This window comes from Archocentrus centrarchus, chromosome 13 (assembly GCF_007364275.1).
Source record: "Archocentrus centrarchus isolate MPI-CPG fArcCen1 chromosome 13, fArcCen1, whole genome shotgun sequence".
NCBI classification, from domain to species: Eukaryota; Metazoa; Chordata; class Actinopteri; order Cichliformes; family Cichlidae; genus Archocentrus; species Archocentrus centrarchus.
Window position 1 is genome coordinate 17,966,876 of NC_044358.1, and position 27,925 is coordinate 17,994,800.

A 27,925-nucleotide genomic window follows, 5' to 3' on the forward strand; every position below is an offset into this window, starting at 1 on the left:
TACTGGTTTAGGAGCCAGCTTAGGGCGGAGCAGATTGAGCTCTCAGCGCTCACCTCTGACCTGACGTCCTGTTTAGGTGCTACAATTTTCCTTGTGAACTTACAGTTTTCTTGCAGGTTCACGAGCTCTCCCCATCACCACACTATAAACAAAGGCCAAATTCACACGAAGCAAATCAGAGGGTGCAAATAACTTGATTAAATCATGCAGAGACGCTGACTCAAAATATGGATGAATATGGGCTGCCAGACTTCAAAGGGAATAAACTTGATATTTTATTGGGGATAGGTCTCTTTAAGACTTAATAATATTTGAGTGTGAGTATGATTTTTTGCTGACTATTACTCAGGTAATGAGGTGTGCAGTACCAACAATAAACAGTAGCAGAGACTCCAAATGTCACTGCTATTTCTCTGGTACAGTAGTTTCTTTTTGAATATCATATAAATCAACAATTTTACTGTATGGCTGTGATTAAAACTAGTGTTTTTGATACAGTACTGTCTCTACAAAAATGCCCCCATTTGAGATGCACTTCTCTTAATGGCCTAAAATGAGGTGGTAAGCATTTCTTCTCAGCTCTGAAGCAACTGACCTGGAAAACCCGAGCTAGCACGGTCCAGAAACTCTATAAAGAGATCCATGTGATGGGTGAGGAAGAAAAATGTGTAAGATGAATTGGGGGGGTTGCAGGTCTGAGCAACGAAGACAACTAAAACTGTTGTAGTTCTACATGAGTGGCACAAGTCTGTATTAAAACTGGAAAAATTACAAATGAAAGAAAAAAAAATCTCAGTCATTTGATATGCTGCAGATTTTAATTTCAGAAGCATAAAAATACTGTTGCACTCAGCAATAATAGTAGGGTGGGGGGGGTGGATCTGACATACACAGAAACATGTTCCCCAAAGGGCCATGTGCTGTCTGTATGACCGATGATAGCTGCTCTTTCCACTGATCCCATACGGCCTCAGCACTTTATGTGTGACTTTATGTGTGCTCAGCTTTTAAAAGTTGAGACAACCCCCGTTACCCTGAATGTTGACTTTTGTGGTCAAGAAAGAAAATTTCACTGTTTTGTGGCACCTTCATCATTTCAAAGCAGGACAGCAAAAGAAACAATAGATAAATAAATGAGGAGCGTCTTGCAAGCAGCAGAGGAAGACCACACTCAAAGACCCCCCCCCCCCCCCCCCCCCCCCCCCCCCCAAACAAACAAACAAACAAACAAAAAAACTAGTGTTCAAAATGTGTTTTCTTATTGCTGGAAAAGTTTGTTTCAATATCAGCCCAGCTGAAACCATTTTTTAAGACTTTTTGATACTTCCCCAGGAAAATTTAAATGAAATGCTTCTGTGTGTGGACTGTAATTAAATAAAAAAAAGTGAAAGATTAAAACTTTTTATTCATTTTTTTGTATTTCCACCAGTAAAAGCCCAGTTTAAACCGATTACTCTGAATAATTGGCAGTTTACCTGAGCACACATGGAGAATTCCTAACAGAAATACAAATCCAATTGAAGTTGGAGACATCATTCAGCGTCTCTCTGGTGAGAAATGTTCTCGTATAATCCAAATTATTTAAATAAAAATGTAGGCATCCGCTTCTTCATGTCAAACTGCACTCCAAAAAAAAAAAAAAAAAAAAAAAAAAAAAAAAATCTTAAAATCCACAGTTTGAAGAAAAAAGTGAGTCCCAAACAGCAAAAATATAAAAGTCCAAGAGCAGCTCAAGCTGGGAAAGAATAACGCAGAGACAGCCCGAGATTTCAACGCATGTTCTGGTGCAGTAGTTCAGTTCAGCTCAATGATGGCATGTGTTAAAAGTGTGCTGGAATATCTCAGCGCAGAAGTGGCACAGCTCTATCCTTTCTGTGAATTCATCCCGGAGCTGCGCTCACTGATCAGCCAGGCTGTGCTGTTTAAATCATTTAGTTCCGTTGTGCGAGAGAGAAATAAAAATTAAAATAAAAATGACAAAGTAATAATTCCACCGCAGAGTAAAAGTTAAGTCCAAAGTGAGTGAAATCACGCCAGCGGTCGCCACAGTCCACGTTAAAATGCTTGCAGTCACATTATTTGATTCCACTTCTGAATGTGTCACTTGAGATCGGAAACTTTGCGAGTTAGTCCTGTCCTCCCCTCATCCAGCAGATCCGGACACAAGATCACTGCAACTTTTCCATCACTTTCCCCCCCACAGTTTCTCCTGCGCTTGCAACTCCGACCAGTCCTTGTGCGCGTCGCAGACGCCGAACCTCAGGCGAGAGGGGGGGAACAGGGATTCATATTCACAGCATTTCATTCAAGGAAAGCGGAATGCTTCGTCAATTGGTACGCGCCTTTCTACCCCCTCCATAGACCCGAATCTTTCCCAGAGAGGAAATTTAACCTCTTCCCGCCTGGATCCCACTGAGCAGCGAAGTTGCGCAGGGACAGCTGGCGGTCTACTGTATTTTATAAGAAGACAAACCCTAGAAAACTATTCTATCTGGACATGTTTTTATTATTTCTGCGGCTCCTGACCACGGACATGTAACAGTCGATTCCAGCGCTTTTCCTAAAGGGACTGAATATAATGTTTTCAGAACTCACAGTTATTAGCCCGTATAATGGTTTTAACATACTTCAGGGTTCTGTTTTCTCTCCCGTGGTTTCACAGATCATTAATATTGCAACTTTACAAACTTCAGGTATAATGCTGGGTTTTTTTTGTTTTTTTGTTTTAAACTTATTCTAAACATTTGCCTAGCACAGGATGAAATAACTCGTTAAAATATCCAAACCTGTCCCGTATGAGTGCACTGCTTTCATTAAAACTCCCTTTGTTTTACAGTACATGTAAAACCTTATGCCTCCAGAGACTGGGAGCTTAATTCATAACATTTTTTCCAAAGAGCCCCAGCTTTCCCACCGTTTCAGATAAACAGTATGAATATATTTTAATATAAATCCAAAGAAAACAGCTCACAGTTATTGTTCCCAAGTGCACCGTCCATGAGTACACATGACATTACTACACTAAGTGAATTCTGATTTGGGAATTTATAATTCAGCTTAACATTTTCCCAAATGTGACACAAACTTCAGAATCCCCCCCCACACACACACACACACATACACACATATGCACCTAATTTCAGACCAAAATAAAGTGGGATTTCTCTGCTATGGTGGAATCAATCAGTCTATAGTCCGAAACTCCTGAAGTCCTTTAGTTGGCGCAACAAATTTGGGCAGCGAGTCGCTGCCTGACATGCATAAATTCTAACATTACGCTTTATTAGAAGATAGATAGAAAAAAAAGGGGGAATGACAAAAAAAAAAGAGCAGCTGAAAGACTTCCACATTTCCTCACCTCAGATCAGAGCATATGTCGGATCCACTGAGCATTTGTTACCAAACAGCGCCCTCCAGTGGAAACTACCTGAAACAATTCAACAAGGGCTGCTTTGTGTCTGCCTTAGTGAAGGAAGGTGTGGCAATACTGCTACATGGCACTGAAATATGTGCCCCAGCTTTTTTCAGACAACAAGTAAGTGTCCATATTTCTGGCTTTCTGCGATTCATTTTACAAGCTGTGCATCTTCATTATAGGGAAAGAAACAGAGCACATAAAACCCTTACAAGCATTTCTTTTTAACCATGACACCATTTTGGATGCTTAAGTTAAAAAAAAAAAAAAATGTTCTCAGACCTACTTTAAGCCGTCACTGCTTTAAATGTTTCCTTCTCTGTGCCCCAGTTTTCACTCCTGCTGATGAACAATGCCACATGACTGACATATTAAGAGAGCAGTCTGTTTTTATTTCTCATCCATCCCATGTGTGCATTGCATTACACTTTTACACACTCCATTCATACTCAGTCCTCGTGCCAGGTTTTCCTGAAAGCTTTTACAGCCCTGGATCTGCGAAGTGGCTGTTCAGTTGATCACTACCAGTTGAATAGTAAAATTTCCTCTAGCCAGCAGCAGATGACAGTAACATAGAAGCAATTATCAGCAAAGTCCACGCTTGGATCCATCAGCACAGGAGGGAGAATGAAAGGGCTTATTGCTACATGGGGACACGAGCATTTTAAAGGCTTGATGCAGCTCGGTAAAGACTAAAATGCAGGTAAGCACAAAGCAGAAGCAGCTATCATAGATCACTCATCTCTTTATTCACGTTAGCTGTAAAAAAGGAGCGAGAAAACAAATATGTGAAATGATGAAAAAGATACTAATAGCTGTTACCAACAATAAAATACCATTCTTAGCATCATCATAACTGCATATGGTCATGGTACATTAAACTCTTTTGTATTCAGTTTTTGTTTAACTTTATTCTATGGTAGTCAGAAAAAAAAGAAAAGAAAGAAAAGTAAAGAAAGAAAGCGAGCCTGTACAAGTTATGATGACTGAGCTCTGTATGCAGGGAGGTTCTCTGTCCTCACACCTCCTCCTGTAACCTTGATTAGACCAGCAGAGTCAAAAAAAGTCACATACTATCAAGGCTGTGATGGCAGCAGACAAACTGAGAGCTTTTAACACTGCAGCCTAACAGATTTCTCACAAAACAACTTCTAAGAATTTGCAAGGTACAAAGGGACACAAAAACACCCCCTCCCCAACTGCAGTGTGCTCCAAAAAATGTTTTAACAGCCATTAACTTAAATGACTTTCTGGATTTTCAGCTGACACTTACATGACATTGCACTTTTGTACTTACTGTGAAAGATCTGGCTACAACTGTGGGAGCGCTTCAAACTCCGATGCTTCTGGTGAAGTTCGGGATTATTTTGCAGCCGTTTGCACCAGCGGGACAACCCGGCGAGGCGATGGCTCGCGTGTGGATTCTTATGGTCTTTGGGCACTCCCAGCATGACCAACATTGCAAACACCATCACCGGCAAACCCACAATTTGCATGGCGATGTGTGTACACAATGCAGAGCCAGAGCAATGTAGATGTGCGTATAAAAAAAACGCACCTTTCAAACCAGTTCACTGAAGCAAAGAAATTTCAAGCAAATTCATTGCTGCTCCCATTAGATAAAAGACATTCCTTAAAAAGTAGAAAATAATAAAAATCCAATCCAAATTCTACAAAGCAACAACCTGCAAACACTGCCACACTTCCCACCAGCCCTTCATGCTGCTACTCTTGAGATCTGCCAAATACATAAACCCCTGCAGTCTTGGCTAGCCCCCTAAATCCAGTGACAATGTTTCACCCCAGAGTACGATGGGATCCTAATGAGGGCAACTCTGTGTACAATATGCATGGTGAAATTCGCTCCCTTCTCCATCTCCTCATCCCATTGCTCAATGGCATGAAGAGAACTGTTTTTCATCTTCCCGGCCTTTTCATTCTCTGATGATTCTTTTTTAATATTCAAAAGGAGTTTGCGGACATTCTGTCTTTTCTTATGATGTTTCTATGCATGCAGCAGCACAGGGGATCGTGTAGACTACATGCTGGGCCCCCTTTCAGTTATGCTGGCCTCCTCACAAAACCAAGGCCCCCTCAGCACAGAGGTGATGGGGTGAAACACAGGCAGGCTACAGTGAGGGAGCCTATATCCCCCCTTTTCTCTGACTAAGACTATTTAATGGCTTTCATTCCCATCTCGCCAGCGCTCCAAACAAGATGGCATAAAACAAAACCTCACCCCTCAAAAAGATGCTCCCTATTGAGAGGGAAACACAACACTCTTTCCCAGAAGACAGAAAAGTGGAGCAGTATGGGATTTAACATTCCACAGGCTCGAGTTTTTTCTCCTAAATCTGTTGGAGTGTAAACAGAGGCAGAGCTGCAGTTGGAGTCACCTTGGAGCCACAGGTACAGTATGTCTGAGTTTCCTTCACAGGTACTTTGGCTGGACCGTTCTTCACTCGCCTCACATTCAGCACAGCCTCTTCTCATTCATGTCCCGTCCTTGTGGAGGCATCGTTTTATTTATTCATTGTGCAACTTTTCTTTTTATAAGACAACAATTCAAGTTTACAGTCTCCTTGAGTTGGCGATGGGCACCTCAACCCCAAGGTGTTTTCAAAAGATAAACACCAACAACTTGAAGTAAAAAAAAAGAAAAAAGAAAAAAATTGAATGTACAATCAGCAAACAGCTGCAGGGGAACTTTGTCCTGCTTCTCTTTTTGGGCTGTGATGCATTTTACAGTTACACAAGTGGCCCATCACAAATCAGAGGGAGTATCTGAGTTGTCAGGAGAGAAATGTTCTTTTGACAAGCAAGGTCGAGGCTCTCAGGGCTTTACGCTCAGATCCAGACCTGAAGAATAAACGTAAGAAGACACTGGGTGACCAGTGGCATCCACCTTTAGCATTTTAATGCCCTCTCCTCTACTCTTCATAAAGCAAAAGATGAGCTTAAAACAGAAATTAAAGATAGGAAATGGCACTTGCTGAAAATCCCCCTTTGCCAGTTTGTGGAAATTTCTTATTTTTAGAACTTCCTCTAGAAACTAATGTTGGACTGAATCTGCAGGATGTATCATGTTGAATGAAGATTGCTTTATCATGCAGTGGTTTTTTACAATGAGAACTCCTTCTGCCACGGCTCTCCTGAGACAGCATGATTTTCAGGAGGTGTGACAGCCTAAGATGAAGGGGAGCCAAGAAGTGATGTGGGGAGAAAAGTAGAGATGACTGAAAGTCCAGAGGAAGTTGGATGATATTGGTGTTACTGTGTCACTGCAAAAAGAGTCAACAAATCATTTCTGATTGGTTGCTGCGGAAGTGATAAAGCTTCTAAGGGTACAATCATAAGAATTTCTGTAGTAGTAGAAGTAGTGTGTCTAACCACAGAATAGTCAAAGACATTAACATATCAATTAAAGAGTGAAGGTTCATCAATCACTGTGGACAAGAGTTTAGTGCTCACATCTTCTGGATTTAGACTGCTAGCGATCAAAAGCCTGAATCGCATTCAAAACACAGCTGGCTACTTAAACACAAATCAGCCATATTTAGACCCTGACACATTTCAGTGAGCAATAAGTGCAGTCATGTCATATTTCTGGAACATCTATGACAGAAACCTCAGCAGCTGTCAGGTCATTTCGTGACGCCTCTCCACTGTGGACAATTACTCTGGAACATCAGCTCCACAACGAGAGCCCAAGAATGTATCATTCCGGGCGCCATCCCAGAAAAAATACAGTTAACACACTCAGGCGGAGCCAAGGAACAAGGCAAAAGCCAAAAAGACTTTTTAAAACTGGACGTGAACAAAAATGTTTTTGCAATTACTACTGACATACTATGAGAGTAAAATGCAAAGCTGCGTGTAAGAAAAACTAGAAAGAGTGTCTTCAGACTGTAGTCTCTCTGTTCATACATGTTAAAAAAAGAGATGCAGTAAAAGAAAACGACAGAACAAATGTGTTTCTGTTCAGGGAATGTCCTCATGCATGACACTGCTGCAGGAAATGTGAGGCTGGGGTGGGCACTGACGAAAAGAAAGAAGGGCTGCTTCGCAGGATGCCACAACGAGGTTTGGAAAACAAAGCAGGATGAGGCGATAAACAGGCTGTTGCTTTTCCGCTTGCCTGCGCACACTGAATCCCTCTTTCCCCGTGTCTTTTAATGGGCCTCACATTAGCATCTGTTTAGCGTCAGCATCGACATGGCCTGTGGAGTCTGATTAAAATAACCCAGCTATCACGTAACATGCTGGCAGCAACATCAAAATACAGTTAGGCATTGGATTATGTGCAGCAACAGACATTCGGGAAGTTAACATGAATGTTCTCCACTTGTGTTGTCCGAAAAATGTTGATTAGTTGCTTCTGTTCAAACTCTCGTCTTGTGAGACCGCATTCCATATGGAAAGATGTTGAGAATTCAGATCACTGTGCAGCACTCACTACAGTATCTGATTTGTTTTCATTCATGACTGTGCTTGCATTACATGGAGCCTCTCTTGACTGTCCTTGGATGCTCTTATTTTCTTTGAATGCGGCTTGCTTGGTGACCGAAGCCTCACTCCTCCTCGCATAAAAATGCATAACGGAAGAAACAAGCAGCTTTGTGTTTCATGCTTAATTGGCTTAATTGGTTTAGAGACACAGGAGCTTTAATGACCGACAGTAGGACTCAGTAACTGAGCCAAGAGATTCTTTTGTTCTTATCACTGCTGGACCTCAGCCAATCACATGGCAGTGAGATTGAAGACAAGACCCAGAGTGGAGCCACAAGCTGACTTTAATTTAAGTGGAAACATAAACAATCATTTCCTGGTCAAATTCATTTTATGCCAGTCATATACTGCAGCTGTCTTATACAGTATATTTGAGCTTTGGGTTTAGGCTCCTATGTTCAGTTTTTTTTTTTTTTTTTTTTTTTGGGGGGGGGGGGGGGGGGGGGTTGGACATCGTAGCAGACAGCTGAGTCACATCTGCAAATACTAGCTTGCAGATGTGGCAAACCTGTACAAAGAAAGCTATAAATAAGGAAAAGTATCATCACAGACAATCATATCTTCATAATTTTTTGGAGTGCTTCAGTGTTCAGACCAGTTGCTCAGTTTACATTAATTCAGTTCCCTTTAAATAATAAAAAAAGAAGTACACAAAGTCAAAACACAATTTTGACTGACAAAAGAAGTAGTTCAGCTAAGATGGAAGTTCTGTCACACAGTAGTACTGAAATTTGCTAAGTATCACTGAATGTAAGTTTAGAAACTGTGAAGCCTGCCAGTCATTTCAGGTAGCTATCACAAGGACTTGTGTGAGATGGCACACCTGTGAATGACAGAGAGACAAACCACTGAGAGTTCACAACAGTCCAAATTCTTTCAGCTCCAAAAAAAAAAAAAAGCAAGCTTAAGTATTATTAAAAAACGAAAAAACATACAGCTCTGCTACATCTTTGTAGCAAAAAGTGACCTTTGGAGGGTTAGTGAAGTTGATCTAGATGACGTATGATGATGTGCTTCCTGGTGGCTAGCTACAGAGCTATTGTTAGGCTAATATAAACACATTAGCACAAAGAAGATGTAGGATCAGGGTTTGATTGTTCTCGATAAAAGCTCATGTTGAGGGTCCCCAGTGGCCAGAAACAAGCACCATCATATAACAGGAAAAAGATGCAAAAAAAATGGACCAAACTTAAGCCAAGAGAACATCTCAGATGATTCCTTCCACTATATAAGGTTTGTCATTAATATGTTGCTGCACGGTTTTGATTACTCGCTGTGAAAAAGTCCTGATCCTGTGCTCAGTGTTCACACTGAAATTTTAGTTGGCCTGACTGGGGATTTATGATTCAGTGGGAAATGATGTAGCCTACGTTGTAACCTGGAAATGTATCTACAGGTTACATTGATGCAGCCTGCAACTATTGTGGTTAACCTATTCAGTACTGTTGATTCCTCCAATGCTTTTCCAGTTACTTCTCACCACAGCTTCTTTCAATTTATCACTAAGAGAATAACAATTGTCGCCTGAATATAAGGAATAACAATCATAGTATCACTATAAAGACTCACAAATGTTCGCAATATTTCGAGAGGAAGTTGCCAGTCGTAATAGGTGTGAGGGACTGTACAAAGAAATGGAAACTCTTGAGAGATGAATATATTTGCCTTTGAAAAAAAGCTGAAAATAACAAAGAGTGGGGACCAAAGAGGGAAAACAGTCCCGGCATTTTGTTTCTACCACGGCTGGCACCACCCCAGGACATGACCACAAGGTAATTAACACACAATGCACCACATGCAACCATAAATGCTGGCAACAATGTCAGCAACGTATGTAGGTTATGTTGTAAGCTCTGCAAAGATTCATTGCAGAAGTCTAAATCAGCTGTTAGAGTGTTCAAATATTTGCTGTCGGGAACACTGTGAGTCCATGGGCTGTAGTGTAAACTTCGAGGTTTTAAAAACTTGGCTTGCATGTTGCACATACCAATAAATAGTGCTAATAAAAAGCCAGAGTTTGGGGGACTTGTTTATATTAACATAAGACACAAAGCATTACAATATGCTAAAAAAGATGACAGCCTCAAAAATATAGATGCTTGGACAAGGCTACAAGATTGATAAGTATCACTAAATAAGGAGATTTCCTAATGGAGTACAGTATTGTGAGACTATAGCTGATTACTGTTTATAACTTTCATCATGAGGAGGCCATAGGTTTGCATCTGCAAAACCTTGACACTCCATCCAATGGCAGTTTAGAGTTTTCACTTAAAATCAGCTACATGGTGGCAAGTAGGTGACAAGCCTGAGAAAACTAACGCTATCAGGATAAATCCTCTAGGACAGGGATCCTCAAATCCAGGCCTCCAGGTCCGGTGTCCTGCAGGTTTTAGACGTGTCCCTGATCCAACACACCTGAATCAAATGGCTGAATTACCTCCTCAGTATGCAGTCAAGTTCTCCAGAGTCCTGCTAATGACTTCTATATTTGACTCAGGTGTGTTGAAGCAGAGACACATCTAAAACCTGCAGGACACCGGACCTCGAGGCCTGGATTTGAGCATCCCTGCTCTAGGACCACATTTCATGCCAGTTCAGTGATTCAATGAGCCAACAGGCCCGCACTGCCATCATCAAAGCAGCACAGCTACTTTGGTAAAGCTAGTTACCACCCAGATCAATTTACTTTCAGCAGTTTTGTGAGCTAGATTAATATGCATAATTCAAACTGTTTGGTTTCCCCCATTTTTTGGTCACTGAAGTAGCAACACAAACTGTTATTTCAATATTCCAGACAAACCTACAGTGCCACAAAGCTGAGAATTGATGGAACATTAATATGTTTTCCTGTGAGGTAGTTCTTACAGCAACTTTCCGAATCTACTTCGAATATCATTCTTTAGTAGCTGCGGTTTCAGTGGGTGTTTGGATCCAACATCAGTGATTGATCTCCGAAGACCCCGAACAGGGAAAAATGCGAAGCCACTGCTCATGCTAAAAACATTCACGTCCCTCAAATAAAAAGTCTATTCTTTCTTTTTCTGTTCCCAGCGCGATCAGCTGCCAAAACAAACGGGTGCTGTGATGAATGCAATAAATATGATCGATGGGATATCTGGTGCTGCTGACCTCACACCACGCGCCAGAGTCGAGGGAGCAGGTGCTGCTCAGATTTACAGCCCCCCCACCCCCCAGCTTGTGATATTCCCTCGTCTCACACAGACACTGAGCCCTTCTGAGACACAGTCACACTGTCGAGTCTCCACAGCCCCCCTGCAGCTTACACCGACTCTCAGAGAAACAGGCTTATTATTGTCTCTGGCTGTACTTCATGTCCAACATGACTATGCATGAATCATATCAACACTAATAAAACCAGCAATGATTTTACAGATCGTCAACCTGTCAGTCCCAACTGACATTACAGTAATTTCTACTGGGAGGAGTACACAGGGTTGTCGGCGAGGTCGAAGCACTCCTTAAGTGTTTGCTCGTAAAGATGGCTAATTGATCTGAGGGCAAAGGCAGCTTTGGATGCTTTGCCAGGAATAATAAGGACCAATGCTGTGGACGGGTCATTAATAAAAACAAACCTGGGATTTACAGTAACTCCAAAAGAGCCACTGACCAGCCACAAGATTAAAACCAACAGCCAAAATTGTTCTTGTCTCCCTCGTGCTGCTTTATGCATCAGGTTTTTCTTACTATGCCAAATATACTTTGGTAGCTGTCTTGCTAGTTTGATAATCATACATGTAGTTATGGGACACCTACATACTTTAGTACACTTTAGTACACAGATCAGAGCTTTATTAAACAGTAGCTTAAGTCAAGTAAAAAATTCCACTTGCTCTTAGATGCTGATCAATCCTGTCTCTGTGATGGGCTCATTAAGGATAAGTGATTAATGTGCATTTGGGCATAAATAAATAAACTTAAACTCTCTTGTGAAACTTCTTTTGTGAATGAATTGTGGATGTGATGCTTAAAGTACACAATAAACTACCAACTACCAAAAGACTACCTTCAGCTCCAGTTAGTGTTTTGTCAAACTCAGATTAATGATGAGTCTGATTAGTTTGACCTGCGTCACTCTGTCTTTACCAGAGGCCAAACTGCAGAACAAAGTGAGTAAGATGAAACTCATCAAACATGAAAGGCAATTTTGTAGAGGTCTGTGCATGCCTCAAGGTTATGTTTGTGTGCTCTCTGTGATTTTTATGGACCATTATCGATGCTAGAAAGCAGATGAAGACAGATGTTTGGATCAGGTCCTGAGTACAGAAAAAAAGTCCGTCCGTCCGTCCATCCATCCATCCATCCCCATCCGTCCATCCGTCCGTCCATCCATCCGTCCATCCGTCCATCCATCCATCCGTCCGTCCATGTTGTGCTGAACAGAATAAAATCTGATTCCGCAAAAAGCCACTGTGCTTTACCTCAGATGCTCAGACAAATTTCACAGCTGCCTCTTTTGTAACGGAAACTTGTTTTGGGACTTGTGTGTACAACACTCTAAATGCATTGCTGTACCAAAATTGCATTGCCCCCTCTCTGTTTGAGCAGAGAGACCCAAACAGGTCATCAAAATATATTTTTCAGCACTCTGGGTAACATCAAAGATTCGCTCCTGAAATATTTTTCTGGCACTATGCTCTAGGATCCTCACTCTGGTATGTGACAGGTTTACTTCTCTGAGCTTTTATTTCTCTGTGTCAGTGTCTGAAATGCACTGCAACATATGGCAGTGAATGCGAAAAGGTTTATTGGAGGTCGCTGTTATGGACACTTTGTGAACCACGTACTCCAGTACAGCTGGATAAGCCAAACCAATTTGACCTCTTCAATTAAAAGCTGTAAAGAATGTGACCCATTTACACTCTAAAAAAACATTTATTATACTTTCTCTTGGAAACTAAACATGTTTGACAGGGCAAGAGAAGATGATTATCAACACTTAACAAAACCCCATCCAATTTCCTTCCCAATTATCATGAGGACACTACAAACATGAATCTGAATATTCTAATTTAATTCTCACCTCATAGTCTTTCGACCTCTGTGCACTCATACTAGCTCCCATCTCAAATCTTACCACCACTCCAGTGGCTCTTGACCACATTACTCCACTTGCTATCCTGACAAGAATGGCTAATAGACCTATTTCCTTGGACAAGACTAAGCTAAGCTGTGCAGTTCAGGGAGATGAAAAAAGATTGGATAGGGAACAAAAAACCTCCAGCAGCAGAGTGGCTGTGGGGAAGCTGCATATAGGGCATTAGTGCTTGGTTATAACTAATTATATCTCAAGTGAATCGCTCCTCCAGGCGTGGCAAGGGATCTTTCTCTATTGTTGCACTATTAGAAAATGAGTGCTGCTGCTGTACTGGGGATAATATGTGAGAGTGCAGCAAGCTGAACATGTAGAATTCTCTTTGCGTCCTGTATCATGATTATCGGGGCGCTAAGTCTGATGAACATAAATGAGTGTCATGGAGATGTGACACAATGATGCTGTGGGGACTCTCGGGTAATATATGTGAAGGTGATAGTGTCAAGGAAATTGGTTTTCAGGGTAGGGACTCAAGGCCAAGGCAAGAGCCCAGTAATGAGAGCGAAGGATGAATAGGGAATAGAGCTCTCCATCTCTCTCATGGTAAAGCTGTCAGTGCCATGTATCCAGGCACAGTCCACTTCAGCTCCACATCAATAAAAAGAAAACAGGCACCATCTAGAGCTCAATATAATAAAGGCATTCAGTAAGCAACATCTCCATATGCTCAAATTAAACAGATGTATTATTTCTAGTGTTTTTTTTGTACAGTTTGTTAGCGACAGCAGCTTTTTTTTTTTTTTTTTAATTCTTTCTTCCATTAACTTTGCTTGGCTGTGCAGTCTGGCAGATCCTGGTTTAAAATTATTTTATTATAAGTTTAAAAACCAAAGGCAATACCGGGGAAAATTGGGTGTAAACGATTAGCTATTCCGACTTTATTTCTGGAAATATCCTGGATTTGAACATGCAACAAGTAGAAATACATATGGCATAAATATTACAAATATATTTTAAAAATAATTTTCAACTTCTTTTGGCTTTTATTGTCATTATAACCTTAAAAAAAATAATGTACCATGTTACCAAATTTCATCTGACAGAACTGTGCCGGTACGGTTAAACATACAAAGGCAATCTCATATTTAACTTTACATAAAAAGAGAGGAGGATCTTCATCAATAATAAAACTCAAAACCGGACCATACATAGCTAAATAAAATGGTGTAGTGGACCTTTCAGTCTGGTGAATGTTTCAGGTAGAATACTTTGTATTTTTAGGTACACATCAGGCCACAGCTGTTTGCTAAATACAGTATTTTGGAGTGTATGACATCATCAGAAATGAATGGACTTCAGTATACAATGCTGTATCATTTATATCAGCGCTCTTTGCTTAAACACAGATTAGACACAGGAGTATGTGTATGTGTGGAGACACAAAAAAGGAGGCCTCAGCACAGCATCAGCCTAGAGATAGTGTGAACAAGTAATGAAATCTTACACAGTATATACAGTCATCATCTTTATCGCTCGCAGTACACCTTTGTTCATTTCACTACAGAAATGTGCAATAACAGCCTGCATTGTACCGTGTGTGCGTGTGTTGATGGATAATTTCTATTTGATCAGATCTTCGGCAATGTTAACCTTGATGCCTCCACAGCTCTCAGTTTAGACACGGCTTTGTTCTCGTATCACCTGTCTGCAAATCCATCAGCGAGTGGTGAATGGTTTCTTGGAGACACTGAGGGGGTGACTGCTTTGAGAGAAGATAAAATGCTGCATTTTGACATGCCTGGACCCCTCTATTCTGAAGCCAATCAGTGATGACAGCGTGGCAACCTTCAGTACCCTCTCTTCCTCCCTATTTCTATTTCCATAACTTTACAAATAGAGCAGCTCTCTGAAGTTGCCGTCCTTTGTGATCTGTGACAAACGCAATGGTAGCTGTCAGCGGAGAGGGAGGATATGAGTGCTGATGTGCTCTCTGAAGTAATGCTCAGCCTTTCATGTCGAGGCAGAAGAACCAAAGACCTGTCTCCTCTGTGTGTGCATGCCCGCCAAGCACTGGCTAGCAAAGTGTAAGTGCAGTTTTAGCATGCCTCTCTAATCCACTGCTTTCACACAGGTCAGTCTCATTTATTATGAATGTGAAGTTCTGTGCAAAGCTCTTTGATATCGGGAAACAATTTAGAGCTGGCTAAGAGTCAATATCTTAGGGGACTAATAAAAAAGACTTTAATGTGTTACGAACTTCAGGTCAGCTTGTGTTTCCTTATAAAACTCACAGTGGGCTGTATTAGTCCCAAGTGGCCATAATATAAAACATTACTGTGTCATTGCCTGGAAATGTGGCAATTGTTTTTTTTTTGTTTCATAAAAACTAAAAAAGGTCAGGTTAAAGTAATAATGATATTGCTACTCATTTCAGACATGCTACAGAAGGACATGGATGACAAGGGCACAGCATCCTTCTCCTTCAAGCTGGTGTATAGAGTGTGATTAGATAATCAGTGAAACTTACGCATAAATCAATGAACTGTTTCTGGACGAAGGTCACAGAGATCAAATGACAAACACTCATAATTAAACACATCCAGGCACCTAAAAGGTTCTTCACTGTAACGGTTGAAGGTGCAGTCCCTTTTAAAAAAAAACAAAAAAAAACTCTAGCTCAAACTGGCAGCTGTCAAAGATTATCCTCACGTTTCGTCCAGAGAGTCACGCTCCTTAAAAATGGAGTCTTTGGCAGCAGTCCACTTTGTTCTATCAGGGGCAGACTGAGGTATTAGAGCACATTAGTCTCATTTCCAATTCACTGACTGGGCCAGATCGATTTCCTTCATTTTCATGCACGGATGGGATTAAATGGCCAGATTAAAGATGAACTCTTGGCACTGTCCAAAAGATAGATTTATCATTCTAAAGATGAACGCAAAAGCAATGAAGCAGACACAACATGATTTTCCTCTTTAAACCTGCATTCAAAGCCTTCCAGGCCTGTTAGATGCTAAGATTTCTGTACTGTTTGGACTCAGACCTTCTCTCTTGGCATTACTGATGGAGGCCACACCATGAAACTTGATGATGATTATATAGTTTTGTTGCGTATTTTTTTTTAAAGTCCAAGCAAAATAAAACTACCAAGCTAGAACACATTGTGATGGACCGCGTAAAGGTTTTGGCAGTCAATTTGGATTTCCTTTTTCTTCATAAGATTTCCTGAAGATGTGTGAGGTCCAGTAAATCACCTAGTGAGGTAGGCCTCCTTGCTGCAACAACACAGAGGGGAACACTATTTGCCCTCACTCTGGGAAAAGAGCCCAAAACTCAACCAAAACACATGCATCATCAGTAATTTTCTCCAGACTTGCTTCCTTTGTGTATACGTGTGTATATGTTTGTGTGTGTGCTTGTGCGTGTGTTAGTCTCCTCAGGTTCCTACACTATTTCCGGCTTCTCATTTCCCCACAGAGCTCTGTCGTTTGTTGGAGACACCCAACTACTAATGCAGTGTTGTTTTGTCTCATTTTCATACAGTTTGCCACTTACAAAAATATCTCCCATAGAAACACATATGGAAGGCGATGTCTGAACTTAGTGCTTATTTATTCTGTCACAAGACTTTTCAACTTTGAGGGAATTTCTGATGAAAGATGTAAACAACTGAGTGCATTCTGTAATCCTTTTGACTGCCAGTCTCTGTAAGGGATTAGGTACAGTATAATTGGATGGTATACCTTGCTGTGACAGTCGGCTCACATTTTCTGATTTTGAATTGAATTTTAAGTGGAAGAAGAGAACAGATGTCTAATGTTTACTTGTTCACTGGAGAGCACTATAAAAACTGCAAAATAAAGATACCCTCCAAATGTGTTTAAAAATACACAAAAATGATCTTGAAAAGTCCTGAACATTGAAAATATTTTAATTTTAAAGTTTACTGCTGGACTCACGATGTGCCTTACTTTGCGCAGAGGACTCAAAACCGATTGGCTTCCATCATGCGAGCAGATTTAAGGTGAGCACTGAGACATGCTCCCTCTGAAAATAGTTTACTAACGTGAGATGTTTAAGTAACAAATAACCATAAAACATTTTCGAGTGGATGGAGCTTTTAAATGAATGGGAAAACAGCAGCAGTACCTGTGTAGCCCAACGAGTTGTCATCCTCATGCTCGGTGGTAGGAGCTGGTGTTGCCCCTTCACTGGCACCATCCTGAGCGACTCCCGTCTCTGTCAACAATAACACCAAAGGGACTGAGAAACTAGATGTATTCTGCCCACTTTCCACACCCACGGTCCAGACCTCTAGCCCGCTGCATCCCTGACACAGGCAGACAGCAAATATGCTCAGCAGTGCTGGGCGCCATCCTTGTAAACTTTGCCTCTGGCGGAGGAGTCCAAACACCCACATCACGCAAACATCAGCAATCCCAAAACTTGTGTAAAATCCTTTTTATGTGCCTAAAGAAAAGCAACCAAAAACTTTTGAAGTGTCAATCAGTGGGTAGGTGAGTACAGATCCATCAGAATGATCAGTTGATGCAATCTTCAGCTCTTCTTTGGGCTCAGCAGGAGGTTGTTCTGCTGTCCTGTGTTGGGATTGAATGGGAGTGTGTGGAAGCACAACAGAGTCATCTCTACCATATCAATAGCCATAAGTGGCTGCACCCCTAAATGAACACATGGGCAGGACAGAAGAGGGAGGGCCAGGGCACACTCTGCATGACTGACAATGTCACTCTGTATGCACACGCACACACCGTGCACACAGTCCTGATGCAAATACAATGATGCACCATTAGCCGCTAATCAGTTCCTTTTGATTTGTGCCCGTCTTTGCACCTGTCTCTGTTTCAGATTGACAGGTTGAGCTTGTGCGGCAGACAGCATGAGAGTGGGACAGTGGGGGGAGGCAAGGAAAAGAAAGGCCAATGGGGCCCCGACGTGTCCGGTTTATCGAGGAGCCAGGAGGCCCACTGTGCCCTTATGATGACTCTGTGTGAAATAAATCAGACTCAGCCATGCCCATTCTCTTTGTGTACCATTGACAGGGGTTAATTTGGGCTGGACAGTTGAGGTGGGGGTGCGGGGGTGGGGGGTAAGAGGAATCTTAATTACCCAACCCCTTTAGCTAAGTGAGTGGCAGTCTGCCGGAAGTATCCGTTTCCTCAATGAGATCTGGCATCGCTTCAGATAAATGGCAGACGGGCAGACTGAATTGTTCATCGGAGAGTATTTTAAACCACTAGAGTGAGAAGAAGAAGAAGGTGGCCTACAATTTCATCTGCCACTCCCACCATTAGAAAATTGACAGTCCAAATTTATGCAAACTTTTCATACACAGCAATGACCTGAAATCACATTTAACAACAGCACTGGACACATTAATGATGGCGACGACAAAGAAGACATTCAAAATGCAGCGATTATGCACCCCTGCCGTGCTTGTAGTGATGCAATTAACGTGACAGTGAAAGGGCTTCATGTTGGCCCAAACATATTATTTGGCACTTCTCTGCCTGTCTGTTTGTCTAAGCAACAGCAGCTGACTGGCAGCACAACAGGAGAGCAGAGCCACCGAGTCACACATTAATAACCGTGTAGGTTACTCAGTATCATGCACGTGAACGAAGTGTGATGACACATGTAATAAATGAGATGAAAATGTGCACGGCACATGAGGAAACACAGACACCAACAGCAGGCCCGATGCACTGTCTGACAATTATAGCATGACACCAGCAGTTGGATATTGTTTTTAATTTGTTCACAACAGACAGATTAAAAATGTAAAATGCAACATCTGCTACTGAGAAAAAAAATTGTAATTTGTCACTGACAGCAATTATAGCCTGGAAGCAAATAAAAACAAAAACAAAACATTTAAAAAAAAAAAAAAACAAGTACACATATAAACTAAATCAAATACTCCAAGTTAAACACTAGTCTCTCACACTGTTGTTAGACTTATAAACTGAGTATGATTAATAATGAAAAATAGCACTAATTCTAAACGTGATATAAAAAGCATGTGTGAAAAGCTGGTTCATGTTCAGCTTTGTGACAAAACATGTTTAACTATTGCAGGGCATCACTTCAGAGTTTGTTAGCTTTAGTAGATTTTTCCTCAAACCACAAAGAAAAACATCAACTCCCCAGTTTTAAATAAAACAACGTCCTGGATTTGGGATTTTCTTCAGACGGTGACGGCTTACTAGTTCATTCCAGAGCTTTCAGCATCGTCTTACAGTTTTTAATCAGTGGATGATCTTTGCTCAATTATGGAGATGGCCTTTGCCGTCTACTTCTGTTAGCGAAGACGGTGCGATGTGATTGACAACCAGTGAAAAAGCAAATAAGCGGCCTTCGAGTTAAGATAATTTTGTCAAAGACATATCAGGTATTATAATAAAAATAGCATACTATCAGGAATTCTTGTCTGCGTATTTCATCTCTGTTCCCTTTGAGCCTTGTCTGCTGTATCTGCCCTTTACACCTGCATGTCGTATTCCCTGGGTGGTCCACAGGCAGAGGTCCAATTAGAGACCACTTCAGACTTCATTACCAGGTGGTGTACACAGCTGTCCTTAGGCATCAAGATAGAGATCCAGACCCACAGTGTTGTTTCATATTCCCTTTTAGCCTAAACACTGCACCCAACATCAGCTCCCCTAACTAATTAATATGACATATGTGCAGATAACTAAATACTTATCTAAAGATACAAAAGGAAGCATTCCCCGCCTTGACCCACTCCCTTGTTCCTCACGGGCCCCAGGTTATAAGCCCTGGCCCCAGAGTCAAACACAAGAGCGTGTTGCTTTTCCTCCACCACAGCTGTTTCTTCATGGCCCAGTCCACAGGACGCCATGCGGGCTTCCATTCTGTCTCAAGCTGTAGTCATAAATAATGAGGTCAACTCTAACCAGATTTGCCTCAGATAGTTGTTAGTAACTCGGCAACTATGTGAAGTCAATCAGCACTTCAGCTGTTGTCCAGTCTGACATGGTGAAAAACTAATTTATAACTCATTGCTTATGCAGTTATTGTTAAGTGACAAACGCCGGGGGGTTGTAATAAATGTGAATAGAGAAGCTGAAGAGACTTGCGGTTGTCTCATTGTTATCTTGTCACTGGCAGCGGTACTTCCACACTGGCGGTCTGTGTAAGTGATGGATGGGCTTAAAATGACGAGTTTGGGGAGTCTGACTGTGGAGCTTGTTAAGAGGACTGACTGATTATTTGCTGTAGGACAAGTTCCTTCACACAGGCTGATCAGAGAAGCAGCATATTTCTGTAAGAGACCTCAAGCAATTTCAGTGATTAAATTGGTTTCTTGGAGAATGTTCTCCACTAACATCTGTTTACTTTTTTGTCTGATGACAGAGAGAAAAAGTACGAACAGCCAACAAGAATGCTAATTATGAAGCACAGCTAACGAGATTTCCACTTCTTTCATTTGTAGCAGTCATTCTCAAAGCAGTACATTTAAATGAAGTCTTTGCTCGTGATAATCAAGCACATAACAGCTTCTTAAAACTTTTTTTTTTGTCATTTAGAAGCTGAATTCAATAGCTTTTACTATTACAAAAGGGCAAAGAAAGAAAAAGTACAAAAAGCTCCCTCAAAAGAGCCCTTTTCAGCAGTCTACTTTGTCTGCTTCATCTGTTTCTACGGCACCATTACTCTCATTTCCATTTTGATTACTCTTTCTTTATTTTCTGCATGACTAATGGAGTTTTAATTAGGCCTTGAGATAATACATACATACGCATTAAGGACAGAGAGCTGGAGAGAAGTACAAAGTCAAAGTGGAGAGGCAGTTTTTTCATGTAAAGATGAATAACGCACATTTATGTGTATGTGTGAAAAAGCTCAAATATCAACAAGTGCTAGCACTGCTTTTAAAGAAAACAATAACAGATACATTACTGGAATACAGTAGGTTATTTTGTAAAAAGAAAAAAAATGGTGACAGTAATACTGCAACATAACTGGGAGTCCAGGCGAACTGGCAGAATAGATATCTTTATATGTGCACATTGGTGGTTGCTCGTATTAAACATGGTTTAATAGTTTCAAAATAATGTGGTCAGTGTGTGTACATGTAATCCCTGTGGGCCAAAGGCTCGGGCTTCAGACAGTTTTTTTTTTTCTAGTCTTGGATCTTTATGATGTCAAAGAGAGGGGATTAATATGTCCATCTTAGTCACGCAGCCCCACGCAGCACAGCAGCACAGCAGCCACAGCCACCAGCTATTTAAACCTTCTGTTTGGGCAGCCAGTCAAGATAAAGGGAAGGTGACCTTAAAGGGAAATAAACCTGAAACAACTTGTATCAGGCACTGGATGAATTGATGGACCACACAACCTGCAGTATAGTAACTAAGTATTATTTTGAACTGTCAATCATGCAAATCTATTCTAGTAGAGTCCGAGGATAAAACATAAAGGTGGAAATGAGCATATTAGGTCCAGTTTAAATAAAAAGCTTGGCTTTAATGGAAAAATGCTTTCTTGCTTCCCCCTGAAGGTTAGAGAAGATCGATAGGACTCTCATTATCATGTCTTATAGCTGGGGTCAGCTATTAGTACAAAAACTAACAAAATCTGCCTGCTGCTGCTCACTAATTTACTCCTTGGAGTCTCCACTCATAGCAAATAATTAACCCAACACAATCCCCAGTAAAATTGCTACTTTTCATATTTCCATCCATCCATCCATCCATCATTTGTGACCTTCTGGGATGCTGGTAGGCAACCTTTCTTTCTTTCCTACAGAGGCTAGCTAGGCATCACCCTTCAACACTAAGCTAAGCTAGCCAGCTGTAGCTCCATACCATACAGGCCATAAATAATCATTTTTAAAACTGGCAAACTATTGTTTAAAGACAAGATTAATACGGCACATTCACAGCATAAAATACCATGTCACAAATCATTAAGTCGTGCAGCAGCTGTTGTGAGAAAGCGAAGCAAATGGCTCACACTCACACATGCCCACTTCAGCTGTGCAGACAGGTTGGCTCTTAATGTTCATGTATGAAACTTTACCTCCACGAATATGCTCAAGTATATTAGTAGCTAACTGATAATACCTTCAGTTTCAAGCATGGACTAATTATCATGCCAAAGTGGTGTACTGCATTACAAATGAGCGGGAACCAATATATACAATCCATATGCTTTTACTGTTTATAATTTATGTCTCTCTGCCAAGCCCTGTGCATATTAGTTGCCTATAACCTGATCTGTGAAGGATTAATGTATATTTAACCAGTTAAAACTGGCCCATTAGTAAGAACAAGTATGACTTAGAAGCTGGAAAGCTCTCCGGATACTTTATGTGTTTTTCAATAGTTTCTGTAAGACGAGAGGGAGTGTTTGAGTATGTTTAAATCCCAATTTAACTTCCCACACTGCTATTATGTTTTCAACAGCTATTTAAGAATCAAGCCAGGATATTGACAGTGACAAACTACAATAATCAGGATTGTATTAGTTCCCATGGGTGAACTGTGGGGAAAAGCAAATTTTAGCAAATGTTAACATAAACTGACTTTGCAGCTATTTTCCACCAAACCCTCTGATGCCCTTAACAGTCACAGGTTCATTTCTCCAGCTGGAGAGGGGGGGGGGGGTCTGGATAATGACAAAGTGTTCTGATCAGACAGGCTAGTTTGTGCACGAACGCCTGCAAACAGGATTTTTCTGTTGACAGTTGCACTGCAGTTGTGTGTACTGTATCTTTTTCCCCCAACATGGTTTCGTTGGTTACAAAACTGGCAGCAAATAAATATACGTTACACCTCAAAGCAGGAATGTGACTAAGCTCTGAACACATGATTGGTTGATTGTTATTAAATAGAAGTGCAAACGTCAAGGAAGAAATATGTACCAATTTGCTTACTGATAGATTTGCTCGGAGGGCATCGGCAACCAACCGCAAAAAGAGAAAAAAAACAGCGAGACAGATCCAGGACAAAGAGTGCTGATTGGCTTGAAGGGTGTTAAATATTGCATGGTCACTCCGCTGTGCTGCACTCGCTGAGTGCAAAGCAGAATCCCACTGAGTGAGCAGCTTACGCTGGAGCTGTCAGAGCTGCTTTCAGGACACCTTTATCCCTGAAAAGTGAACTTTCGCAAAACACTTTGCATGGCTATCTTATTCCCATACCTTTACATTATGTAACATATATTATCGCGCTTACTTTAAATTTTGCCTCACAGCTTTGTTTAACCACACTAATGTCAAATACGTTCAAAGCCTGCGAGGAGTCTAAACTTGCTCTGACATCCCGGTGGAGCTGAGGCAAGCACACTCCAAGCCCAGATGTTCATCTCTGTGGCACTGGCACACATTTTCTGCTCAGAGAGAGACGGATCGGAGGATGGGAAAAAGGAAAGATAGAGAGGGACAGACTTTTTATAGGTGAGAAAAATATGATAAAGTTCTGTAGCCAAGGTGAACAGCTTCTGAGAGCTTGTTATATATTAGTCTGTTCTGGCATCTGCAGCTCATGGTCATGACTCAGAAGCAGCTTGTCAACATCCACACCATCACTGCCGACAGACTAGTGACCTTCTCTAACTTCCCAGCATAAAATCTGCTTCCTGCAGCTGCTCTGCCCTGCACTTCACTCAAATACCATACGATTTCTTTGGATGTGGGGGTGGTTTGTGTGAGTAATGGCAGCTAATACTAGCTTTCAGATTCTCTTTCTTGCCCTATATAAGACAGAAAATAGAAGGAGAAAAAAGTAATCTATAAGAGAAACTGGAGGCTTATGACTATAGAAAATGAGTTTAGAGGGCAGCGAAGCAGATAAATTAGACCTCACTCCAAGGCAGCAGCAAATTAATAACAAACTACAATGATGGTATATTGCCCTGCTCGTTGATTCACTTAATCAGGAAATGTGCTCTAAAAACACAAATACATATGCATGAACACACAGGAAAAGGAAAAAAAAAAAACCCTCAAACTGAGTTCACATGTGTTTTTTATACGATCTCTGAAAATTCAATCAATATGTTAATGTGAACAATTCTTTCCCAAACCAAGAGACCAAAAAGCAAGCCTCTAATCCGTCATCCCTCACAGCAACGTTTTCTGGAGCTGCTCCATTGCCGAAGTCTGACTTTCCAGGCACAAGGAAAATTTCTCATGTTTTTTATGTTTAAATGAGATGTTGTGGTTACTGTTTTCAATCAGAAAATGTGACCAAAACTCTTCACATGTGACCCCAAAACTTGTCAGTGTGTTTAAAATGTAAGTGTTCTGGTCACTATGTAAATTGTGCCTCACAAAGATGTAAAGACTTGATGGTTGTTTATCATTTCCAGTTCACCTGTGCCCTCGGTGCCTGACAGAGTTCCTGGTAAACGCCTCGAGGTTGTTTGTGGCATTAATGTAAGCCAAGGGGAATTCTGTAACTTTTTAATTAAAGCTCCTGAGAGAGGAAAAGATCCACAGCTGATGTATAACCTCCTCACTCTTTGATGGTTTGACACCCGGCTTTCAGTTCACACTAGACACACCTCTTAATCTCTTTCTTCTCCCAAGCTGTGTTGTGGTCAAAACAAATGAGCGAATACAAAATGCATCTTGGTTTGGCAGCGTTTGCTGAGCAGCTTCAATGACATGCAATTATTCCTTCACATAATACCCCCCCCCTTCTTTAAAAAAAAAAAAAAAAGAGACCAGCTGTTGAAGAATATGCACTTACATACAGACAAGGTGACAAATTAAAGGAAAAACCAGAACCCTTGACCCTTAATAATCTGGCGGCGCTGTTGTACTGTGTAAAGGGAAAAATTTAAGAACTTAGAAGGATTCTGTAACCAAAGCTGGTGGTTGTTCTGCCCTGCTGACTAAAGAGCCAATCATCTGCCTCATAATCTTGGAACCAGGAAGCATATGAGCCAATCATGTTTTTGCACTGACACACGAGCACAGTTGAAGTTCACGGTAGTTTTAACTGTGTGGTAGCAGGAATATGTTCTCATTAAAGATGTAGCTAAGAGCACTTATCATTTTTCCTTGCATACTGTGCTCTGGGCCAGAGACGTTCATCATGGTGGTACTCTGGAGTGAACTATTACTGAAGCTGCAATGTTGTAAATCTTTGCACATATGTAGCAGAAGTAAGCACACCAGAGTTTGAGCCAAACATCAAACTTTTGAAGCTTTTTTTTTTTTTTTAATTGATTACTTACACTTGGCATCATAATACGTCATAAATCATAATATTCAAGTTTTTTGCATATCAATGAGATATTATTGTAGCTAAATGAAAAATGATGTGATGCTTTAATAAGGTGTTATAGGTGTAAATGCTAAAAATGAGTCCATTGGTAGGTGGCTGCCAGGCAACACAATGATACCATAATATCTGATATAGATTCAATTCAATTTATTGGGGCAGGGGGTTGATTAACTATAAATAACTGCCTGGAAGCTTTTAGATGGACTGTGGCTGTGGGGGAGCATTTTTCTGCCATAGTTTTGGCCCACTTGTCCCCCTAGAGGGACGGGGCACTGTAAACAATTCCAAAGTTGCTCTAAGTGATCCTGTTATTAAACATTTCCTTCCATAAGGCAGTGGTCTCTTCCAGGATGATAATGCCCCCATCAACAGAACACAAGGGATATAAAAGTGATGTAACTCATATGCGTTCACATTTGCCAGATCTCAATCAAATAAACCACTGCTGGGGAAATATTAGACCCACAGGCTAGACAGTACACTCATATCAAAACACCAAATAAGGGAATATTCTTTTGGAAAAATTATTTTCATTCCTGGAGCACAGCTCCAGAGACTTGGAGAATCAATACTAAGGCACACTGAAGTTCATATGGTGGCACATCTGAGTCTACCTTACTGTGATGCTATATGTTGATTTTCCTTTGTCACATGTCTATATGTTTATGTGGTATGTTTTCTTTCTCCAGGCTATATATTTTAGGATGGAAGTCACATCTTTCCATATATGTCAGTTTTCACCGACTGAATAAACATTAATAAAGATTTTTTTTTTTAACACATAATCGGTAAAAGAAAGAGATGTACTGAAAATACATCACTAAAGACACTGAAACGTCTAGATAACATGGTTAAATATTAATGATGTAGAAACAATGTCAGTACACAGAATTTGGATTAAATCCTGCAATCTGAACTCTTACATTTTATTATTTATACAGTAAACCTGTCTTAATCTGCAGTTTTGCAAAATGCACTTCCCATGCATCAACTTAAGTCTACAGCACCACTGTGAGATGACACTCACTGGCATCCACTCTGAGATACAGGTATTTTGCACACAGCAGTTTAGTAACAATTCAAGGTAATGATTCTGTTCATTTTTCTGTGATTGCCCATGTCACAGTTCACTCACCATCTGATCTGAAGTCAAGCAAACTGAACAAACAGCAGTCGCTATCTCTCTTTCCCAGCCTGTCTGCCTCTCTTTCTGTCTACACAAACACTCTCATTCCACCACGGACTGGTGCTTGTCAGGGAGAAACATGTGTATGCTAATTTACTGGAGCACACACTAACTATCCACAGTTCAATGAGAGAGTGCAGATAAACCAACTCGTGCTCTGAGTATGCCCAATTCTGATTAGAAGAGATGAAAATGAGGCCTTGAGATGATGGGTGGTAGGAATGTTGCAGGCGTGCAGCCAGTTTCCCAGCACTCATAAAACTAACAATCTCAGTAGACAGCCAGATCAATACAGTCAGTTTTGGTAGCAGAGACTACGTCAGGGTCACAGTGCTTTTTGTTAAATGGTCAAAGATGTGCAAACTAGTTGGTGAGAACACAAAGGGACTGTAAGGATTGTCCAAATCTGCAGGTCAAGTTGAAAAACCCTTCTGTTTTTCTGTTGTTTTAAGTTACACTATAGTTCACAGCTGGGAGCAAGGATGAAATGTGAGTAAGTCTGCAGCATGGCTTTGATTTTTTGTCTGTCACACACAGGCACTTCTGAAGTGTGTTAAACAGTCTTGCGCATTTGTGATGTCATTTTTAGTACAACAAACCCACAGATCAGAAATCAGCGTTTCAAACTTCTACTAGCTCAGCGGAAAGGAATGCAGACGTTTTTTGGTAGGCCAGTTGAGATTAGACCCATTCGTGCTCTTGACTGTTGTTAAAAGAATGCCTTTGGCATTGTCAGGATAGCTGTGCTATAAGAAAGACAAATGACATGCTAAAAAAAAGTTTAGGATAAAGCAAATATAGTTTCTCACTTAAGGCAGTTTTTAGTCAAAATTCCTAAGGATAAAGATGGGATCAAGTTTTACAATGAGAGAACTCAACATCTGCTTCCTCTGACAGTTTAATCCATACATTTTACATTCAGAGAAAGCAGTCGTAAAGCACTATAGTGTGTTTACTTTTTTTAAATGCCCAGCAGGACGTTATCAACCCAATCGCCTTGCAAAAAGTAAGAAAAACACTAACATTGAGCAACATATGACTTTTAACAATATGCTCTCAAACATACCTTTGAAAGTTTCCTTCCATGCAATTCATCTAACTGTCATCTCATTAAATCAAAGCTTGTTTCCACCTGAAATTCTGCCACTGCCACGGGGTGTTTAGATGATGACATAATTATAGGCTATAAAACAAATCACAATATTTCAATAAGCATTTGCCGTAAGTACTTTCAGTCCGAAATCTTTTCACAAAGATTTACACAGTTTAGTCTCAAGGATGTCCATCCTCAAACAAATCTACCAACCTCCTACTTTATATATCTTTTAATATTATTATCAGCAGTCAAAGGTAAACTGGTACTGCATAAAGAGCATGAGCCACATACGGTTGGATACAAAAATGGATGGATACCACCGGTGATATCCAACCATATAGTTCATATAGAAATTAGCTCCAGAGTGGCCTCTTATGGGCCCATA

General features: G+C 40.8%; 1 protein-coding gene across 4 annotated transcripts in view; it reads right to left on the reverse strand.

The window, feature by feature from the left end:
• The window catches only part of robo1 (roundabout, axon guidance receptor, homolog 1 (Drosophila)), a 229,963-nt gene that overhangs the window by 123,940 nt on the left and 78,098 nt on the right, over positions 1-27,925 (reverse strand). For 3 of the 4 annotated variants that reach the window (XM_030743753.1, XM_030743754.1, XM_030743752.1), the window contains exon 3: positions 17,130-17,219. In XM_030743753.1, coding sequence (XP_030599613.1) covers positions 17,130-17,219 — 90 coding nt within the window. Of the gene's footprint in view, positions 1-1,475; positions 1,602-17,129; positions 17,220-27,925 lie in introns of those variants that run through there. The other variant, XM_030743755.1, reaches the window with a different exon arrangement.